Raw genomic sequence first — 19,569 nt, forward strand, 5'->3', positions numbered from 1 at the left:
TCCTGTACATATCACTGAGCTGTCAGTGTCCCTCTTATCACTACTAGGGGTGACCGGCTGTCATATATGATGGCTGCTCAGACCATCACACCAGCCGTTGGGGCAGTGTTTCGCTCTCCAGCAAAGGCCTCTATACTTATTCCTGACCTTTGCTGGATATCAAACAGAACCTGGATTGGTCACTTAAGACAATATGGTCCAGGCCACAGCAGTCCAGGTTTCTTATTCATTACACCACCGCACACAAAAGTTGGCTGGCAAAGGCTTGACATATAAGACATCACCAAATCTCCTTCTGCCAAGCGCCTGGAAATGGTCATAATGTCATAGAGGCACCTTCCGTTTGTGGATGGTGGATAAGGAAACTGTGGGAGCTGCTAATGCTTGTTGGTGTGTTTGGACTTTCTGGAGCCTGTTCACAGTGTGAGCCACACAGAATGACTTAGATGGCCAGCAATTCATCTACATGACCACCTTCTCTCAGACCAATGATGCTCTTATCTCAAAGGCCGTCAACGGGTCAAAATGTCTTTAAGGGCATTGTAAAAGTTTGTCAATCAGTCCATGATCTCTTACGAAGAGGTACACTACCCAGAAGTATCCTCTGTGTTTTTTTATAGAGCAGCAGGTAAAGTACTTTAACACCCTCTTGTGGCAGGAGCCAGTATGTAATCTGACCTCATCTATAATCATTTACTAAAATTCAAAGTCAGCAGAAAGCTCCTCGGCACTACTAGATACCGCATCAATCCACCACAACTTTCTACAATTGGTGAGTGCTACAGCTCTCTTTCTTCACTTTGGAAGTATCATTTATATATCTGCCTGACTCATAACCATGCCGAATCCAACATTTCTATCTGGGTGGATTTTTTTTTTTTTTTGTCAGTGACATTTTGTACATAACAATGACATATACAGGATTTCCAGTGTTAGTTGAGTGACAGGATCTGTTATAGTCCACAGCTGCATTCACAATTCCACAGGCTTCACAGCTGAAATCTCCTGCTGCCTCAGTGTCTATACAAAGCTTATTTTGATAACTTGCATTCTGGGAAATGTAAGGTCTTCCATACAAATACTTTCTCACAGAGGATAAGGAACTGGATGTGGCCTATTTAATTATTGCACTGTACTCACCCAATACCATCCAAGACCACCAACGATTAGGTACATAACATATTAAGGAAAAAGTAATTACAGCTTAGAAACCCTAGGTCTATGTGGCCTGGTCCAGTTTGAAGCCCATCCCTACTGACACAATATTGCCACACATCCTTACAGTAAACTCAGGCAGAGGGTCTACTCCTTCTCTCTTTGATGGGTAACGTGGGGCCGGTTGCTTCTCTGGAGGCTCACAATACAGATGGTTGCTTGTAAGGGTCTTCACTGTGCACACGCCATCCCCGATCATTGCAATCATCTCTTCTTTTGTAATTGCCAGGTCTAGATTCTCTCCCTGGGAGTAAAGCAAGGGACATTTGTTAAGATGATACCTCTCTTTTTCCTAAAATTGGTTACTTTTGCATGTGCCCTATTCTGACATATGAACATCTTCAGAAGAGAATCCCCACACGTGACCCTAGCCATAAGCAAGAGAGAACAGCCAGTAAATTTGAGCAGATCCCACTAAGGGTCACTGGCCGGTAATGGTGCATTTACACAGACAGATTTTTGAAGCCAAAGCCAGAAATGGATTTGAAAAGAGAAGAAATCTCAATCTTTCCTTTATGACCTGTTCCCTATTTATAGTCTGCTTCTGGCTTTGGCTTCAAAAATCTGTCAGATAAATCTGTGTAAACACACCTTATACTACATTTCCCGGCAGTGCTTGTTATTAGGGCTGAGTTTTCCTCTGTTTCAGGATGATGGATATATTCTGCATACTTGTATTTTAGTAACACATTCATATCATGACCATTTCTCATTGTGGTTGTTCAGGGTGAATATATTACATATATGTCATCTATGAATTCAGCTCATTCAATGTAGTAGTTTTCAACAATGTATCAGCATCAGTTCCCAGTCAAGTCATCTAAGTTCACAGATTACTGCCAGGACTGGATACAACTGTGGCAATACCCCATGTGAAATGTACTAGGTATAGACAGGTTTTCAGATACCTTGATAATAGTAAGAAACCAGAGATAAATTATACAGTGATATACAGTTATACATATAAAACTCCCTATATATGTCTAAATTTTAATACCTCAACAGAGATAACACTGCCAGGCTTGTGCCGATAAGGTTTAGCTGGGTCCTCAGCATTCAGATGCCTCAGCACCGGGTCTGGCACATATGTAAATGGAGCTGAGTTGATGAGAGTAAAATTGAAATGAAGATTATCCAGGATGAACTCCACATCGATTCGGGGACTCTGGTGAAAAGGAGTAATGGCCGGAGTCTTGCAAAGCAGCAGGAACGATGAGTTCACCTGGCAAAGCTCTTCAAACTGCAGAGAGGTAAAATCAGCATATAAAAAAGCAGCTATTAGGGCCCACAAGGGTACAGTCCATATGAATGTTACAGTGGTATTCCTAAAGTGATGGCATGTTTTATCAGTTCACAACTGGTAGGGGTCTAACTTCTGGAATTTCCGCTAATCCTGAGGCCAAAGGGATAGAAGGACTCTTCTGAAGTTTCTCTGCAGACCTCGGGTTCTGTCATTTAATTTTTTAAATTTAATTTAAGACATTAAAATGACAGTAATGGTTTAAATACACATATAGTAAATAAAAAAACTAGTTAAATAAAAACCCTTTAAGATGTTATTCCTTTAAAAGGAAATAAAACTGTCACAAGAACAATATTGACTATAGCACCACCTGCTGGACAGTGCAGATCCAGCCTACTGGGCATTCAGTTTCTGGGACAATGCGTCGCTTCCTTCCAAGACTTCTCCTCCGTCTCCTCTCCACTGGGGACAGAGTGACTCGGATCTTTGGAGCTTGTACTACATCCAGATTCTGTCCATATACCAAAATCATGCGGCCTCCACTACAATAGAGAATGGGTGATAAGAAAACTGTGGAAAAGGTAAGGTAAGGTCAGAGTGATAAGCACCACACAACTGGCTGATATTGTATCAGTGGCTATTGTAAATAACTGGTTAAAGGGGTTGTCCAGGATAATTTGGTACTTGTGGATCCTGCCGGGGCTGCGGGGTGCATATCCGTAATGTATACCTACCTTTCCCGGTCCCCCACAGCTGCCAGATCTCTGCCGCGGTCAGAGTTTTGGAAGCATCAGGTCATGTCCTGCTCCCTCCAGAAATGGCCAATCAGCATAGATCCTATACTGTTTATGCTGACCGGTCATTTCCGGAGGGAGTGGGACGTCACCGGATGCTTCCAAAATACTAACAGCGGCGGAGAACAGGCGGCCCGAGATCTGGCAGCTGCGGGGATCGGTATACATTACTGACATGTCACCCACAACCTCGGCAGGATCCGTAAATATCACAGACAACCCCTTTAATTACACTTCTCAATCATCACTTTCAGGCTGCTTGAACCACATGTTATCTAGGTGATCCCCAGTTTCTTATGTCTCGGCCTTGACTGACACGTCTCTCCCTACATCTATCTATCAATCAAGGCTGATAAAGTTTGCCCCGATGACCTGTGGTTCAGGCAGCACAATGATAGGTTTCTTTGTAGTCAAGCATTTTTGAGCAAAAGAAAAAACCCATGTTTCTAACTTCTTGTACCTAAAGAAGCTCTTGGCAGGGCTGGCAGAGGTGATGTTTGGGTCCGGCGTGTATGAGAAGAATGCATCAGGGAAGCTAAAAACTTGTACTCCATACCAGATGGTTACTCGGAAATCTGAGGTGCCATTGCTGGATCCAGTCAGGCATTCCAGTTGGTTTTCCTGAATTTCTGAGGAACTTTGAAAAGACAGAACAAGGTAAAAAGATAAAAAGTTCCTCCCATTGTATGTATTTTCTCTCAGCAGTTACAGAGGAGGGAACAATCTTCTCCAGTTAGGGATCTTTCACTTACTAGAAATCTCTTGCCTCCATTTCTGTCTGTACCACTGCCCCAATCACCTTCAACCACGCCCTTAGCAAAATGATTCATAAAAATACCATCTGCACACTAACCTCCTTAAGTATTCTGCGCTGATGGTAAATTATGGTCTTTCCACTATATCTCAATCTCTGGCCTCCCATTAGGGTTCATGTGGTCTCATTTGTCAATGCATCCGACAAGACCCACAATCTTGTCTCCTGGGACTCTACATTGTGCTGTCTTCATTCCCCTGGGAAACTTTAGCCAGGCTACTTAGAGACGAGCTAAAAGATGCCCATATATCAGACTAAATTCGGCTGAACCTGCCACCTTTCGTGGGATCCCTGAATAAGGAACTTATATGTTTGACATCTTATTAGACTCACATATAACAGGGGATCTCTCCAATCAGTACTCGGATATCACTGGGACGCCCTGTGAGAAGTTTAGATCCTGTAATAGTCAGTCGGGTTCCTCCAGATTTTGGCCCACGAGATGGAAAGAATGAAGATAGAACAGGATTCTGAAAAAAAGTTAAGTTACATTATGATTTATTCTGAGCTTCTTAATATTTCAATATCTTTACTTCCTTCTCATGTCCTATGGGGAACATAGGAAAAAAAAAATTATAATTTGTATAGCACTAACAGATTCCGCAGTGCTTTTTTATACACACACAAATGGCAAACTTTCATGTGCTGTGCCCCTATGAATGGGGAAACGGATGGGGGATCACTGGGGATGGGAAGAAACTACTGGAAGACTCAAGGAATGGACAGCATGGGAGAGGATAGGAAAAAGTTTGCTCAATGTTCTAGTTCATGAACTTTACAGCAACAATAGAATGGTGGAGACAAAAGGACCTATGTAATGGGCAGCAGATGATAAAGGACATTGAAAGAGATGTATGGAGGGGGTTGTGAAGAAATGCAGCACTGTTGGTACCTGACACCAGTGACACATTGTCCAGAGTAATACTTGGCACCAGCGACCACCATATTTAATTGTGAATCATTCGCAATACCTACGTACATCATGTAGCAAATCCAGAGCGTATTACCTGATAAGTAAAAACTTGGGTGGAAACTCCATGCTGCCCTCCAGGAACCTCTACCAGAACATGGCCATATCTTTCGGACCAGCTTTTCCCAGTCACACAGACTATACTGCAGAAGACAAAGGACAATTTGATGAGGAAACAGAAAACTCAACATAAAGAACCCAGTGCACCCTATGTAGAAGACAACATTGTATACCAGAGATTGGTCTTTAATACATTTGATGGTAGTTACTTATTCCATAGACTATTACCTGCTGGAAATCTCATATTTCATGTCGTCAATCGTACAGGGGATATTGGCTACAAATACCCGGCCAAGAATGTCTTCCAGTTTTTGCCCCAAGTTGGAGCCAGTGATTGTAATTCTTGTACCTCCATCTACAGGACCTGACAGAGGCTCAATCTGAAATAAGGAGAAAAAGTCATTGGATACTCTACTGGGTAACAAATACATTACATAGTCTTGGTTGGGTCCTCAACATTAAATTGGTCACATGATGTTTTACTGCTAGGACCCTGAGCAATCATCTTTATTTTGATGGGGGACTCTGTAATTAAGTGTCCAACTTTCCCTGCAGCTCCACCCCAGGTAAAGTTAAGCACTGCGCTGTTCTTAGTGAAGTCAATGGGCTGTTTGTGAAATGGTCTTTAGTTCCACTCAGTATATAAGTGACATAATTCTGACTTCTGCATGCACTACAAAATCTTCAGTATTACCCCAACAATCATGGAAAATAAACATCCTGGAAATATGACGGTGGGAAAGCTGGGTGATATCAGAAAGGGTACGGCTGCTATTCTCCCTCCCACATGGGTTCTCTTCCTGCTTACTTGGGGCCCTAGTACATGGAGCGATAATCTGCCAAATCAAGCAGATTAGGCAGACTATTGCTCTGTGTAATACAGATGATCAATAATTAGGGCCATATAAGACAGCCCGATCACTATAGAAAACGAGTGCTGATCTGCTAGATAGGTGCTTGTTTACTGAGCCTATTACACGGATTGATTATCGTGCAGCTCTTGCTTTAAAAGTAAAGTTCATACTTAACCTCTCCACGCTGCCGTGTTCTCCCTGCTCCCCACAGCCGCCGATGCAACTTCAGAGCCAGTCTCTGAAGTGACAGTCCGCTCAGCCAATCACAGGCTGCGGTGGTCCTGTCCCAGCCAGTGATTGGCTCAGCAACCTGTCACTTCAGAGACCAGCTCTGAAGTTGCATCGGCGGCTGCAGGGAGAAGCACAGAGAGCACTGGGGAGCGTGGAGAGGTAATGTATGAACACGTAGTGATTTCAGGTCAGGACCAAAAGACATGATCAGCCGATGATTGTTGTCATCAGATGATCGTTGTCTTTATTACACTGAGTGATAATCTGCCGAATCAGCCTGATTTGGCAGATTATTGATTTGTCTAATAAAGCCATTATCTGTCTGATAAAGTAAGAGAGCGATCATCAGCAACTGTAAAGCCATTATATACCGAGTGGATAAGTGGTGCCGGACATGTTCCCTCCACCTCTTCAGTGCACGACTCTTGGTACATACAGCTGGGGTGCTCTCCTCCACACCACACACAGTTATATTTGGGGTCAGCAGTCTGACATCGGCTGCAGTCAGTGTGTCCCACGGAGCAGTTGTATAAGGTCACTAAAAAAACCAAAAAGCTCCAATATTAAATACAGTGTTCAGAGTAGAGTATGTTAGTTTGGTGAACGAATGTTAGATACACCTGACGTACCATGGAGATCCTCATAGCTGTCCACCCGCAGGTCTGGCTCTCTCTGCACATAGACCATGGCATTGAACTCTGGCTGGGGAGCAGAGTAACTGTACTGCAACAAGAAGAGTGTGTGAGGGGGAAAAGCAGACATTGATAAACCATGCAGCTTTCAATCAGATTTTATGAGTTAAGAAAGAACTGTGAGATCCAAGGCTGCTGGATATTACTCTGATCCACTGGGATCCAAAGATACATCTCCATCAAAAAGTCTGAGGCGGCCCATAGATATTAAACCTTTTGGGCAGATGCCCTTGATTTTGACAGGACTGAATTAAACTATACTGTGTATAACAAACTCTTTTGCCCACCATTCTCTGGAGAATGAGGTGTAGCTATAATGTTCCTTGCAGACCCCTTGTGGCTCCACAAGTACTTAAACAAGTTGGACAGCAAGAGGTAAAATTAAAGGAGAAGTCCAGAGAAATTTTTTATTTAAGTATTGTATTGCCCCCAAAAAGTTATACAAATCACCAATATACAGTTATTACAGGAAATGCTTATAAAATGCTTTTTTCCCTGCACTTACGTCTGCATCAAGGCTTCACTTCCTGGATAAAATGGCGATGTCACAATCCGACTCCCAGAGCTATGCGGGCTGTGGCTGCCGGAGAGGATGATGGCAGAGGGATGCTCAGTGTCCCATCAGTACCCTGTGTCCCTCAGTGCCCCCCCTGCCATCATCCTCTCCAGCAGCCACAGCCCGCACAGCTCTGGGAGTCTGGTCGTGACATCACCATTTTATCCAGGAAGTGAAGCCTTGATGCAGTAGTAAGTGCAGGCAAAAAAAAGCACTTTATGTACATTTCCAGTATTAAGTATACATTGGTGATTTGTATAACTTTTAGGGGCCAATACAATACTTTAATAAAAATTTTGGCTGGACTTCTCCTTTAAGAAGTATTATCTGCCTGTCAAACTGCTTCTTACAGTCCTCATTGAGACATGTCTAGAAGCGGTACTGATGGTGGCTTGGGAGCTTAGACCTCCACCATGAAGAAGCCGCCATGTCTCTCGGATATAAGTAAAATTCACTCAACCTGAGTGAAGCCGGCTAAAGCCAAAGGGTTACAAGCACTGCCAGGACTCACAATGAAATCAATGTGACATTAATGTGACATCAGCTTGTCTAACATAAAAAGGCCGAATGAAGCCAAGTGACACCAATGGTTAACACCACTACTATTTGGTGGGGTCTTGGCTCATAGACCATCATCAGTGCCTTCTTATGACATGTCTCCATGGGCACTGTAATGAAGGACTTTATGAAAGATTTTAGGCCCCTGGAAGAATTTCCCTTTGCTCATCACATTCATAGTTTTCTGATGTTCTTACTTGGTGTAGTTGACATGTAATGTAATAACTGGATTGATCCATAGCATCCATTTCCACAAAGGCGTCTGTTATCAATGTCCTGCCTTCCAGAATTAGGACACACTCATAGTCCCACTGAGAATCCTGTAAGAGAGTGGGGAGAGGGTCACATTTACAACCTTCATATACATGCACATTTTATTTATTTTATACCTATACTGGTGTCTATTCTTTATTATTTTTTTTTAATGGTTATTCCTCATTCACACATTCTGTGCACATGCTGTATATAAGAGCGGTGTGCATAGAAACAGGTTATCGGAACTCCTTAGTGTGTCTGTAATAGTGTGCAGTCAAGAAGTACCCAGAAAAAGACTATTTACTAGGTGAAAAAATGCATCTGCAACTTTCTTATACCCACCTGAAGCTCCTATCAGCAAATGGGCAACATCCAACATTGAGCATACTACACAAAATACGTGTCCATAAGTAAAAATAAGAGGGGACACAGAACTACAGAACTGCTAGTAAGAATGTTGGGGTTACCTGATAATGGTGGAAGTTTTTTCCAACTAATGTTATTTTACGCTCTACGTTGACTGGTAGTAAAGAGGGGCTCTGGATAGTGTGCACACAGGGACAGGCTTCTGGACCCCAGAACAGCTCTTCTTTATTCTAAAAATAAATAAATGAAATAAAATTTGCATTACTGTCACATTTAAAACTTTCATTTATGTCTGGGTGTTGAGACCCCCCTGAATGCCATTAAGAGCTTGGAGAAACGTTTTTGCCCCCGCTCTTTGCAGGTTCTATAGTAAATCTATGGAGACCGACTACAACAACAAGGAGGGGAGAAGAGCAAGCCGAGGAGTGAATCACTCAATCATGCGCTTCTCCTGGCTCTGTGTAATGATTGGCGGGGGTCTCAACACAAAAATCCTGACCGATCAAAAAACTTAGACATGTCTGTGTCACATGTGATAAGTTTTATAAACTGACAGTAAGGCCTGGCTCACACTGCGATTCTACAACTTTTTATCTTTTTTTGCATTTGTGTGCATCCGTTTTTCCATGGACTTATAACAAAGGAAGAGCTAAACACATCCATTTTTTTAGCGTATGCAAAAACGTGGTCAACCATGTTTTCGTGTACGCTAAAAATTAAATGAGTTTTGACTAGAGATGAGCGAACCTTGAGCATGCTCGAGTCCATCCAAACCCGAACTTTCAGCATTTGATTAGCGGTGGCTGCTGAAGTTGGATAAAGCTCTAAGGCTATGTGGAAAATATGGATATAGTCATTGGCTGTATCCACGTTTTCCAGACAACCTTAGAGCTTTATCCAAGTTCAGCAGCCCCCGCTAATCAAATGCCTCGATGGATGGACTCTAACCCGAACCTGGTTCGCTCATCTCTAGTTTTGACCTTTTTTTTTTTAATTCCTTTTTTTTTCATAATGAAAGTCAATAGAAAAATAGATGCACACAAATTCATCAGTTTTTTTTGCATAAAACGGATGGAAAAAAAAAGGATCACAAAAACACAATGTGAGCCCAGCCTTACACTTTAATATATTTTCATGTTGAAGCTTTTTTTTCTGGTACAAAGCTCCAAATCCTCTGCGAAGACAGATATAAATACAACTTTGGTTGCCTGTAGCCGCCACTAGAAGAAGTTTAGGAGCTTACTGTATACTGCACTAATATTCATTTCCATGTATTCGTATGCTGTAAACTCCAAAGCACCCAGAGTTCCCCATAACAACGTCACATGTTTTAACATCATCTTCTTGTTTCGCGGGGTCTCTGGCTTCAACCTAAGTGATATTGTCCTTGAGCGCAGTGTCTTGTCTGAGACATGGCAGCTCGGTGCCAGCTGGCTCCGCTGGCAGTAGGAGGTTTTCGCAGCAGTGGGATGAGCATGCCAGAGAGATCTCAAATAATGTGTCCCAGCTCATAATTGTCCTCAGCATGAGCCAGCTGGCTTCCCTGCAAAGTCCTCAATACGCTAACAATTCTTCACAGAGGAACTGCCAAGCTGGAGCCAGGACATTGAACGCCATGGTATTATCAATTAAACACAAGATCCTTTACAAAAACTTAACTTTTTTTTTTACCAAAACCAATAAATCCCAAGTTCTTCTTCCTCACACTTACAGCGGAGGACACTCTTGTAAATTTTATGTCTGTCTTTATCTTTAGAAACTTTTACTAAGATTGGAACATTTTAAAGGACCTTAACAAGCAGGTACTAGTTCTTGTAAAGTAACTCATATAAATGCCCACCAGATAGAAGAAACGCTCACAGAATCTTAATGGCAACTAAGGCTCCTCTGTTCTCTCTCTAGGGGTTGCTTATTAACAATACTTTTGTGTTAGAAAGGTAATAAGCTGATCATAGAGACCCCTACTGATCAGCTGTTATCTGTGGGCAAATCTGGGAACAAGCAATTTTCCTACAGCGCATCCAAAGGACAATTGAAGTATTACACAATGGCCTAGATTTATCAATCTGTCTATAACCAAAACTGTGTGGTTTGTAAAGTAGCACCGCTAAGCTCTCATATCTTTAGAAGCTCTGGAAAAATTAAAAGACGAGGTGTGATTGGTTACTTTAGGCAAAACCAGACAGTTTTGGTTTCAGGCCGATTGATAAATCTTAGCCAATGTCTGAGCAGAGTATATATTGGGTCCCCCAGAGTAATGCTACGTTTACACGAAACGATTATCGGACGAATTTTCGCGATAACGATCGAATTCGAACGATAATCGTACGTGGGGGGGGGGGGGGCGGGCTGCGGGCGTACGATCGCAAAACGATTTTTCCGTACAATATATCGTACCGTCTAAACGCCGATTGTTAAAAAAAAAAAATTGTTACTTCGAAATCGTTAATCGTACGATCGGGCCAATAATCGCCTCGTGTAAACTTAGCATAAGGGTCCATTTACACAGAAAGATTATCTGACAGATTATCTGCAAAAGATTTGAAGCCAAAGCCAGGAATGGATTTGAAAAGGAGGAGGAATCTCAAGGCTCTATTCCACGGGCCAACGAGAAGAGCAAGCGAGCGAGCCCCCTTGTTTCCTGCTCGCTGCCAACGCTATTCCACGCGGCAGCAGCGATTGGGTGAGCCTGGGGGGGGGGCCTGCCCAGGTGATCGCTAGATCGTCCGGGCAGCGCATAGAGGATAGTGGCGGTCTGCTGCCACTGCTCCTATTCCACGAAGCAACGGCAGATCGATGCTATCCCAGTTGTTTGTCTTTCAACATGTTTGAAAGACAAATGATGCAACGATCAGCCGACATGAACGATGACGGCTGATCGTTGCCTTCTATTCCACAGGACGATTATGGGCGTAACAGCCGATATCGGCCGATAATCGTTCTGTGGAATAGGGCCTTTAGGCTTTGCTTTATGACCTGATCTCTGTTTATAGTCTGTTCCTGGCTTTGGCTTCAAATCTTTCTGTGTAAACGGACCCCAAGCGATGGTCTTTGTAGACACTTTTGCCTCTGGATAACAAATGAAAGTTCTACATAAACTTTAAAGGGGTTGTCCGGCGATAAAAAATTATTCACAGAATAACACACATTACAAAGTTATACAACTTTGTAATGTATGTTATGTCTGTGAATGGCCCCCTTCCCCGTGTCCCACCACCCCCACCCGTGTACCCGGAAGTGTGGTGCGCTATACATTACCTGTCACGTGCCGACCACGGTCTCCGATCCTCAGCAGTGACGTCTTCTTCGGGAGGCCGGCGGATCTTCCCGAGTGCCGGCCGCCCTCTGCAGCGTCATCCGAAGCTCAGCCGCGATTGGCTGAGCATAACTGTGCTCAGCCAATCGCGGCTGAGCTGCTGATGACGTGGCTGCTGACGATCGGAGACCGTGGACGACACGAGATGCGGTGAGTATAATGCACCACACTTCCGGGTCTAGCGTGGGTGGGGGGAAACACGGGGAAGGGGGCCATTCACAGACATAACATACATTACAAAGTTGTATAACTTTGTAATGTGTGTTATTCTGTGAATAATTTTTTATCGCCGGACAACCCCTTTAAGCCAGACAACACCTTTAATGCAATTCTAAGTCTTACCAGTTCAATAAAGCCCGGATCATCAAACTGATAATCTAAGTCTTGTTTGATTATTGATGGGAAATGAGGTGATGTTCCCTCAACATCCCCATCACCAGAGAGGACAGTGGAAGCTGAGAAGGAGGATGTGTCATTTTCCATGTTGGCCGAGTCTACCCAGTCATCTGCTTCAGTATGATCCAAGCTTTCTTTCGCTCGTTCTTCCATAATAATTGTTGGGGGCTCTTCAGAGTCTGGAATCTCTGTTTCTAGATCATCAGGGAAGTCAGGTAAAGAAGGAACACTATGTATTTGGTCAGTGGTTGGAATAGGAGGGATGGCAGATGTAAATTCCTCTGGTGGTGATGAAAGTGTGGTGGTAACCCATGTCATCTCACTTTCAGTATCAAATGTGGTAGGTGCCTGGACTAATGGGGGCACTGTAGTGTTAGAAGGTGTGGTGGGACTCTCTGTTGTCCAAAGCTCTTCAGTCATATCAATGTCAGAAGTGACAAAGAGGGTAGTGCCCTCTGTTACATCTGGAGTTGTGACAATTTCTACAGCTGGAGTGGTTGGCACTGTGGTTGGGAGGCTGGTTGGCTCCTCTGTTGGAGGCAGAGTTGTTATTTCTGGAGTAGACTCTTCAGTAGTTGGTTCAAAGGTGGTCAACTCTGGTTCAGGGGTGGTGGTAATTTCTACTGTGGTCACCACGGTTGTTACAATGGAGGTGGTTGGTATGGTGGTAGGGACAGGTGTAGGTGTGGTTTCTATGACAGTAGGTGTTGTGGGGGCAGGAGTCGTGGTGGTAGTTGTCTCAGGAACTGGACTCGGGGTGGTTGTCAAAAACGTGGTAGTAGGAACAGCGATGGATGTTGGTTCTGGTTCTGGTAAAAAGATAGGAGTTGGAGATGGTTCTGGCACTGGAAACTGTGCCTAGTAATGGAGAAAAAGATAATATAATAAGCAAATGAAGCCATACATATATGTGTGATTCATCAGAATTTGTGACAGACAGATAGGTACTTACCAACTTATTGTAAATAATTGTCCCTTCTTCACATGTGGCTTTATGGGTGCAGGCATGTTGGTGAATGCACCAGTTACATCCCCATTCACTACTCACACATCCACGGCAGCTGAAAATATTCACACAAAGAAAACATAAGGTATATTATAAATCAGGAAAATCTATATCTATTCTATCTATCTTTATCATATCTATAAATTAATGTTCTATCTATGTCAATTTCAAAAACTGTTGTCGCTATGAGTGGGGCCAAGACCAGTTCTTCCCTAGCTGTTGTAAAACATTAAAGGGAGTAGTAGTACTTTGTGAGAGAAATTCTACAGTACATCTGGAACTGCCCTTTAGATCAAGACCTAATAAAAGGAAACATTGCTTTAACTCTGTTTACATTGTTTTATTTGTAATACAGTGGGACCTTGGTTTAACCCTTAGAGGACCAGGCCAATTTCAATTTTTGCGTTTTCGTTTTTTCCTCCTTGTGCTTAGCACTTGCATTTTTTCACCTAGAAACCCACATGAGCCCTTATTTTTTGCGCCACTAATTGTACTTTGCAATGACAGGCTGAATTTTTTTTATAAAGTACACTGCAAAACCAGAAAAATAATTCAATGAGTGGTGAAATAGAAAAAAACAAAAACGCATTTCTTTTTTTTTTCTTTTCGTTTTTACGCTGTTCGCCCTGGGGTAAAAATGTTTTGTTATATATGTTCCTCAAGTTGTTATGAATACAACGATATGTAATATGTATAACTTTCATTGTATCTGATGGCCTGTAAAAAATTCAAACAATTGTTAACAAATATATGTTCCTTAAAATCGCTCCATTCCCAGGCTTATAGCGCTTTTATCCTTGGGTCTATGGGGCTGTGTGAGGTGTCATTTTTTGCGCCATGATGTGTTCTTTCTATTGGTACCTTAATTGCGCATATACGACTTTTTGATAATTTTTTATTACAATGTTTATTTATTTATATTTATAACATGGGAAAAGGAAGGTGATTCTGACTTTTATTAGGGGAGGGGATTTTTATTGATAATAACACTTTTTTTTTTCTTTTACACTTATACTAGAAGGGGGGACTTCTAGTATAAATATCTCTTATTGAAATCTATGCTGCATAGATATGTTGCTGCAGCCGGAAGCAATCGAGTGCCGAGCCGGGATCAGCGCCATTACGGCGCAGACCCCGGAAGGAGTAAGATGTGTGGATCGCTCCACCCCACTAGACACCAGGGAACGGCTGCATCAAGTAATCGGATGCAGCTGTCAACTTTGACAGCTGCATCCAATTACTTTATTAGCGGGCACAGCGATCGGACCGTGCCCGCTAATAGCCACGGTCCCGGGCTACGAGCGGCACCCGGGACCGTAGAGTTCAGAGCGCGGCCCCGCTCTGAACACATGGAGGAGGCCCTGGACGTAAGGGGACGTCCAGGGTCGCCTAAGGGTTAATAGTAACTTGGATTAAGAGTGCTTTGCAAGAAGAGCTCACAGTTTTTCAAAATTGTAACTTGGTTTAAGAGCTCCCTGTACTGGGTGGGAGCAGGAGTGGAGGAGGGACATGGTCTTCATAGCGGGGTATACAGCACTGTACTCTGACCCAGGAAGTCTCCCTCACCTTCCAAATCATAGCAGATCCACTTCAGGCAGGGGCTTACATAAGGGGACAGAACTGTGGAGGTAATCTCTCCATAGCTGTAACCCCTCTCTCCCCGGACAGAAAGTGCTGCATATATGTGCCCACATATACCCTGCTCTCTGCTGTCTCTGTAAGCCCGTGTGTTTCCCATCCTCTCCATTCCTGCTATAATGTGCCTGCACTCACACTCAGCTATTCACACTGCTGTATAGAAAAGTTTCTGTCATTGTCTTCCTGCACAGCTCTGTGATTCTCACTTCCTGATTGGTCTATGCTGAACACACCCCTTCCCCATTGCTGTCATGTGACCACACAGACCTCTGACAGCAGCCCTGCTTCTCTATTCTAGCCTGTTGTACTACGCTACTGCATTATGGGGATCTGCATTTCCATCCTGTATCTACAAACTGCTGCTGTATTTTCAGGTTTATGCAGTTACTATACATTATACTCCACATGCTGTTTGGTATACTGTACAGTAACTTATCATATAACATATTCAGCTGCTTAAAAATGTTTGTGTTATTTGTTTTACATGTTATTCAGAATAAAAATAATTATTTTTGGGGTACGGAACAATTTGTCTGCATTTCAATGATTATGGGGAAATTTGCTTCATTTTAAGAGTAATTTGGATTACAAGCACGGTCCTGGAATTAATTATGCTTGTAATCCAAGGCACCACTGTATTTCAGAAACTGCACAAGCACAGGTGAAGATAACCATAAAGTTTCTATGCCTCTTTCGAGTACTGCAACTGTTAGGTTTACTGTGGCACAGCAATCTTATTGGTCTGAATTACACCAGACTGAGACACAAAAACATATCAAAAGTTTGGGGGTCTGGGTTGTAAGACCCCCCCCCCCCCCCCCCCTGCAATCGCTAAAACAAATGGGAAAAAGTGCTCAGCTAAGCACTGTTTCTTCCCACCATCTCCTCGCTGCAGGATATAAGGTCATATAAAGTCTATGAGCCTGTCTCCATGCTGCAGAAGAAGCAGCACTCAGCTGAGCAATTGTCACAATTTGGGTGGGGTTCTAAGCACTTAGACCCCTTTAAAGCATCAGTACTGCTTCATTTGGCTTAATTTCATGTTATTTTCTTCTGTATTCTACAAAAAGTAAAATGTAATGCATCTGTTTTGCATCCATATTTTGTGCAAGCAAAAAAGGAAAGTTGCAGAGGGGAAAGGCAGGTAACAGATCCGCAAATTGTGAATGCTTAGGGACATCTAGCGCAACTTATCCGCAATTGGCATAGACCACTTGATTTCTATGGGCTGTACAATAGCTTGTCAGTGTCACAGCCCTACCATGGATCAGTAACAAATACTGATAGGCCATAGAAATCAACGGGTACAATACTGCCTGCAATTACGGATCCGTATTACACTGATTTGTGAAAGCAGCCTTTAACATGTTTAAAATGATTTTTTTTCTTTTAGATAGTAACACTTTAAAGGGAAATGAGCACCAGAGAAGAAAGGTCTGAAGCCCATACTACAAACCTGTACTCAAACAAAATAGTTGTCTCCATTGAATAAAGTGGTGATAACTATACCTTGTTATACACAACATTCATTTATACTTACGGGGCACTTTTGTAGAGTTGGGCCACAGCTGTACAGTCGTAAAAGGTGAAATCCACAGTGGTAATGGTCACTGCCCCAAACTGAAGCTGAAGTTTGACTCGTATATGATCTGTAAGTAAAGCAAGATTTTTAATTCAGCTCCTAAACAGAAGTTGGCGACGGTGAGCACAGACAAGCTGCTTCTAGGTTCTGTATGCAATTACCTGTACATAGACAACCATATAGTCTAGGATCCACCAAGCACTGGGAGATCCCACTGACCTGTTGCTGCTTTAATTGTGGGGGCTTTGCTGGGGTCCGGAGATGGGCACATGACTCCAGATCCCGTCCTGACTGCTCGGCTCTCAAAATCTTCAAAGAAACAGGAGTAGGATTCTTCTTGATACAAGGATGGTAAGTCGGGGATGGACAGAAAGATCTGCGAGCAGAAACAATTGGATGAGCTGTAGTTTGGCATGTCTTCCTCTGATGCACAGGTTCAGCTAGCTGCCCTTGTACAGTATCTGAATACTTTGGTCATGTTAGAGTGACTTGTTGGCACCATATGGCACCCAGCACCTGCCTGTCCACCTTGCTAAGCTCCTTCCAGATACTCACATTTCTCTTCTCTTCTTTACTGATATTTGCTGGACTTAGAGACTGGACAGTCAGGCAGCGCTGATTCTCATCATGAGCCCAAAGCCACTGATTCTTCTCTCCTGATCGGAGACACTCGTATCTCCGGCTACATCTGTGGGAGGTAAATAGGCAGGAGGAGATTAGAACATGACATGGAAGAGGAGGGTTAGCAACAAAACTTAAAAAAAATGTTCGCCTTATCAGAGCTGAACTAGATCAGGAGCCTTTGACCAGACTAAAAAATGTGACGCTCTCTATACAACTCTTTAGTCACAGAGCACTACCTAAAGAGGTTGTCTTATTACATCATCCTCTATCTATACCCTATTAGAGCACCAAGCCATGGTGTAATACTTAATTTGCCCTGTAGTGGCCACTGTACATAAAATGTATGGCTGGCAGGAGCTTCTACAGCGATCGCAGTTGATCCCTACTGGTTTATGAAGCCATACACTGAGTCGTATTGTGTCATATGACCACTTCTTTCTCCAACAAAAGGGAAGGGCAATAGGAGCATCTATTTTAGCACTTCAGCGTACTTAAGTGTTACTGCACATGGCAAATAGATAGTAAAGCCAAATACACATATATTTTGCTAAATGATAAAACAAACTTACTTTCCATGGAGAACACACCAGCCGCAGTAGGGATCCTGTGCAGCAAGGCATGATGTACAATCAGTATGTTGGGAACATTCAGAAAGTGGCAGCTTTGTAACCTAAATTGGATAAAAATCATACAAATGAGGTGGTAGCAATGAGAATGATGGAATAAATGTACATATAATGACACATCATTGAAATGTATGTTAAGCTTAACACAGTGAGAAGCTGCAGCTACACCCTCAATGTCACCTTACTGCAAATTAATGTTATGTTGTATGATAAAGATGAGAAGAGTCATATATGTGTTTATAACAAACAGAAAGGTATAAAAAGGGAGAAAAGCTTTCAGCTTTAACTGTATGACCAAGAAGTTGGTGTTGGAAAGTGACAGATGCTTTTCAAAAATGGAAATATGCTCAAAGCAGTGAATAGTTCCCTTTCTATCCAGCAGAGGGTGCTGAGGAACACAGAAGAAAGCTCCTCCCTTTATAGAGAGAATATGAAATAAGACATGATGGGAGCAACATTCACAAAAAAAAATATGTATCCAAAAAACGTTATTAAAAAAATTACTTTGGCTCTGCCCCCTCATGCCTAGTTACCAGGCGTCGGGACGGATGATTAAAGATCAAGATTTTGAAATTGCCGTCCCGCTTGAGACTGTCTGGCAGTGTGTTGGAGAGCTGTAAGGTACTTGGGCCAATTCACTCTCCCTCAGGTAGGTGATTGGTTTCCTTTAAAAGCGAATCTGTTACTAGGTTTTTGCTGCCTTAAATGAGGGAGGCATAAACTAGTGACTGAAATGCTGAACAGAGCGATTACTTACATCATCACTCTGTTCACCTGTTCTACTAATATGCAGGAGATTAACCTTTGTGCAGTTTCACTCCCTCGAGCTGCCTGCTGGTGTTTGACAGCTGTTTGCCTAGACACACTATATATACACAGTATAGGCAGACAACTGCTAATCAGCACCTGATGGGCAAAGGGAGCTGGTGCTCATGAATATCCAGGACTGATCATATACACACACACACACACACACACACACTAGAGAAAACTAGTCTGCGGTGCTCAGAGTCCTTGCTACTCAGAAAGATATCTCTGGATCAGCTGCAGAAGAGTGTGATACAGGATTCTGTTCAGCTAGTCACTAGTTTATGCTACCCTTACATAGGATAGCATATACCTATTGACATACACTTATTGAGTCTTTTTAAGGTTCTGTTCAAGTCACTTTCTGCAGTGACTATTATTGAAACCTACAAGAAAGTTGGGGCTCTACAATCCACAATAGCAAAATGGTTTAGGCAAATAGGTAGATGACTGACACCATCCCAACAAAAGTGGACCAGAAGAACCCACTGATCACTTCACTATAATTTCCTTCTGACCCTGATGTTGGAACAGGATCCCTGTGCACTGACTTTCCTAGTCATCACTCCTTCCCTTACCGTCGACTGGGTCATGATGTAGAGATGCTTTTCTTGCTGATCAAATAACAGGTCTGCAGCGACAGGGGTGTTGGACTGTGTGGGCACAGTGGCATACTGACGGGCATCATTGTTACCTCCAAGGTAAACCTGAAGATAGTAAATCACAGTGTCAAAGTGAAAGCAAACATGATGTTCCTGGTCCCGCATAGCCTGGTTGTTGCTAGGGAGAAACCGTTATTAGGCAAACCGGTCTTTTTTTTTTTGTCCTCAACAGAGAATGCGGAGCTGGTGGCACACAGGAGTTTATCAGGCAAGAAATCTTATGTCTGAAAGCATTGTCTAGAGACATAATGTCACCATCTCAAAGCATTTCTCAGCTGTCTGCCCCTTTAGATCCTAATGCCAA

At 42.9% G+C, this 19,569-nt stretch overlaps 1 protein-coding gene across 6 annotated transcripts in view; it reads right to left on the reverse strand.

Moving 5' to 3' along the window:
• The window catches only part of PLXNB1 (plexin B1), a 225,110-nt gene that overhangs the window by 10,222 nt on the left and 195,319 nt on the right, over positions 1-19,569 (reverse strand). For all 6 annotated transcript variants that reach the window (XM_069966853.1, XM_069966854.1, XM_069966857.1 and 3 more), the window contains 18 exons: positions 19,182-19,310; positions 17,740-17,840; positions 17,102-17,234; positions 16,766-16,922; positions 16,505-16,613; positions 13,273-13,381; positions 12,267-13,178; positions 8,710-8,838; positions 8,185-8,307; positions 6,811-6,904; positions 6,553-6,719; positions 5,325-5,476; positions 5,074-5,179; positions 4,400-4,536; positions 3,713-3,889; positions 2,829-3,000; positions 2,213-2,455; positions 1,283-1,459 (listed from right to left, as the gene is read on the reverse strand). In XM_069966853.1, the coding sequence (XP_069822954.1) occupies positions 1,283-1,459; positions 2,213-2,455; positions 2,829-3,000; positions 3,713-3,889; positions 4,400-4,536; positions 5,074-5,179; positions 5,325-5,476; positions 6,553-6,719; positions 6,811-6,904; positions 8,185-8,307; positions 8,710-8,838; positions 12,267-13,178; positions 13,273-13,381; positions 16,505-16,613; positions 16,766-16,922; positions 17,102-17,234; positions 17,740-17,840; positions 19,182-19,310 (3,327 nt within the window). The remainder of the gene's footprint in view (positions 1-1,282; positions 1,460-2,212; positions 2,456-2,828; positions 3,001-3,712; positions 3,890-4,399; positions 4,537-5,073; positions 5,180-5,324; positions 5,477-6,552; positions 6,720-6,810; positions 6,905-8,184; positions 8,308-8,709; positions 8,839-12,266; positions 13,179-13,272; positions 13,382-16,504; positions 16,614-16,765; positions 16,923-17,101; positions 17,235-17,739; positions 17,841-19,181; positions 19,311-19,569) is intronic.

Source organism: Dendropsophus ebraccatus, chromosome 4, assembly GCF_027789765.1.
Source record: "Dendropsophus ebraccatus isolate aDenEbr1 chromosome 4, aDenEbr1.pat, whole genome shotgun sequence".
NCBI classification, from domain to species: domain Eukaryota; kingdom Metazoa; phylum Chordata; class Amphibia; order Anura; family Hylidae; genus Dendropsophus; species Dendropsophus ebraccatus.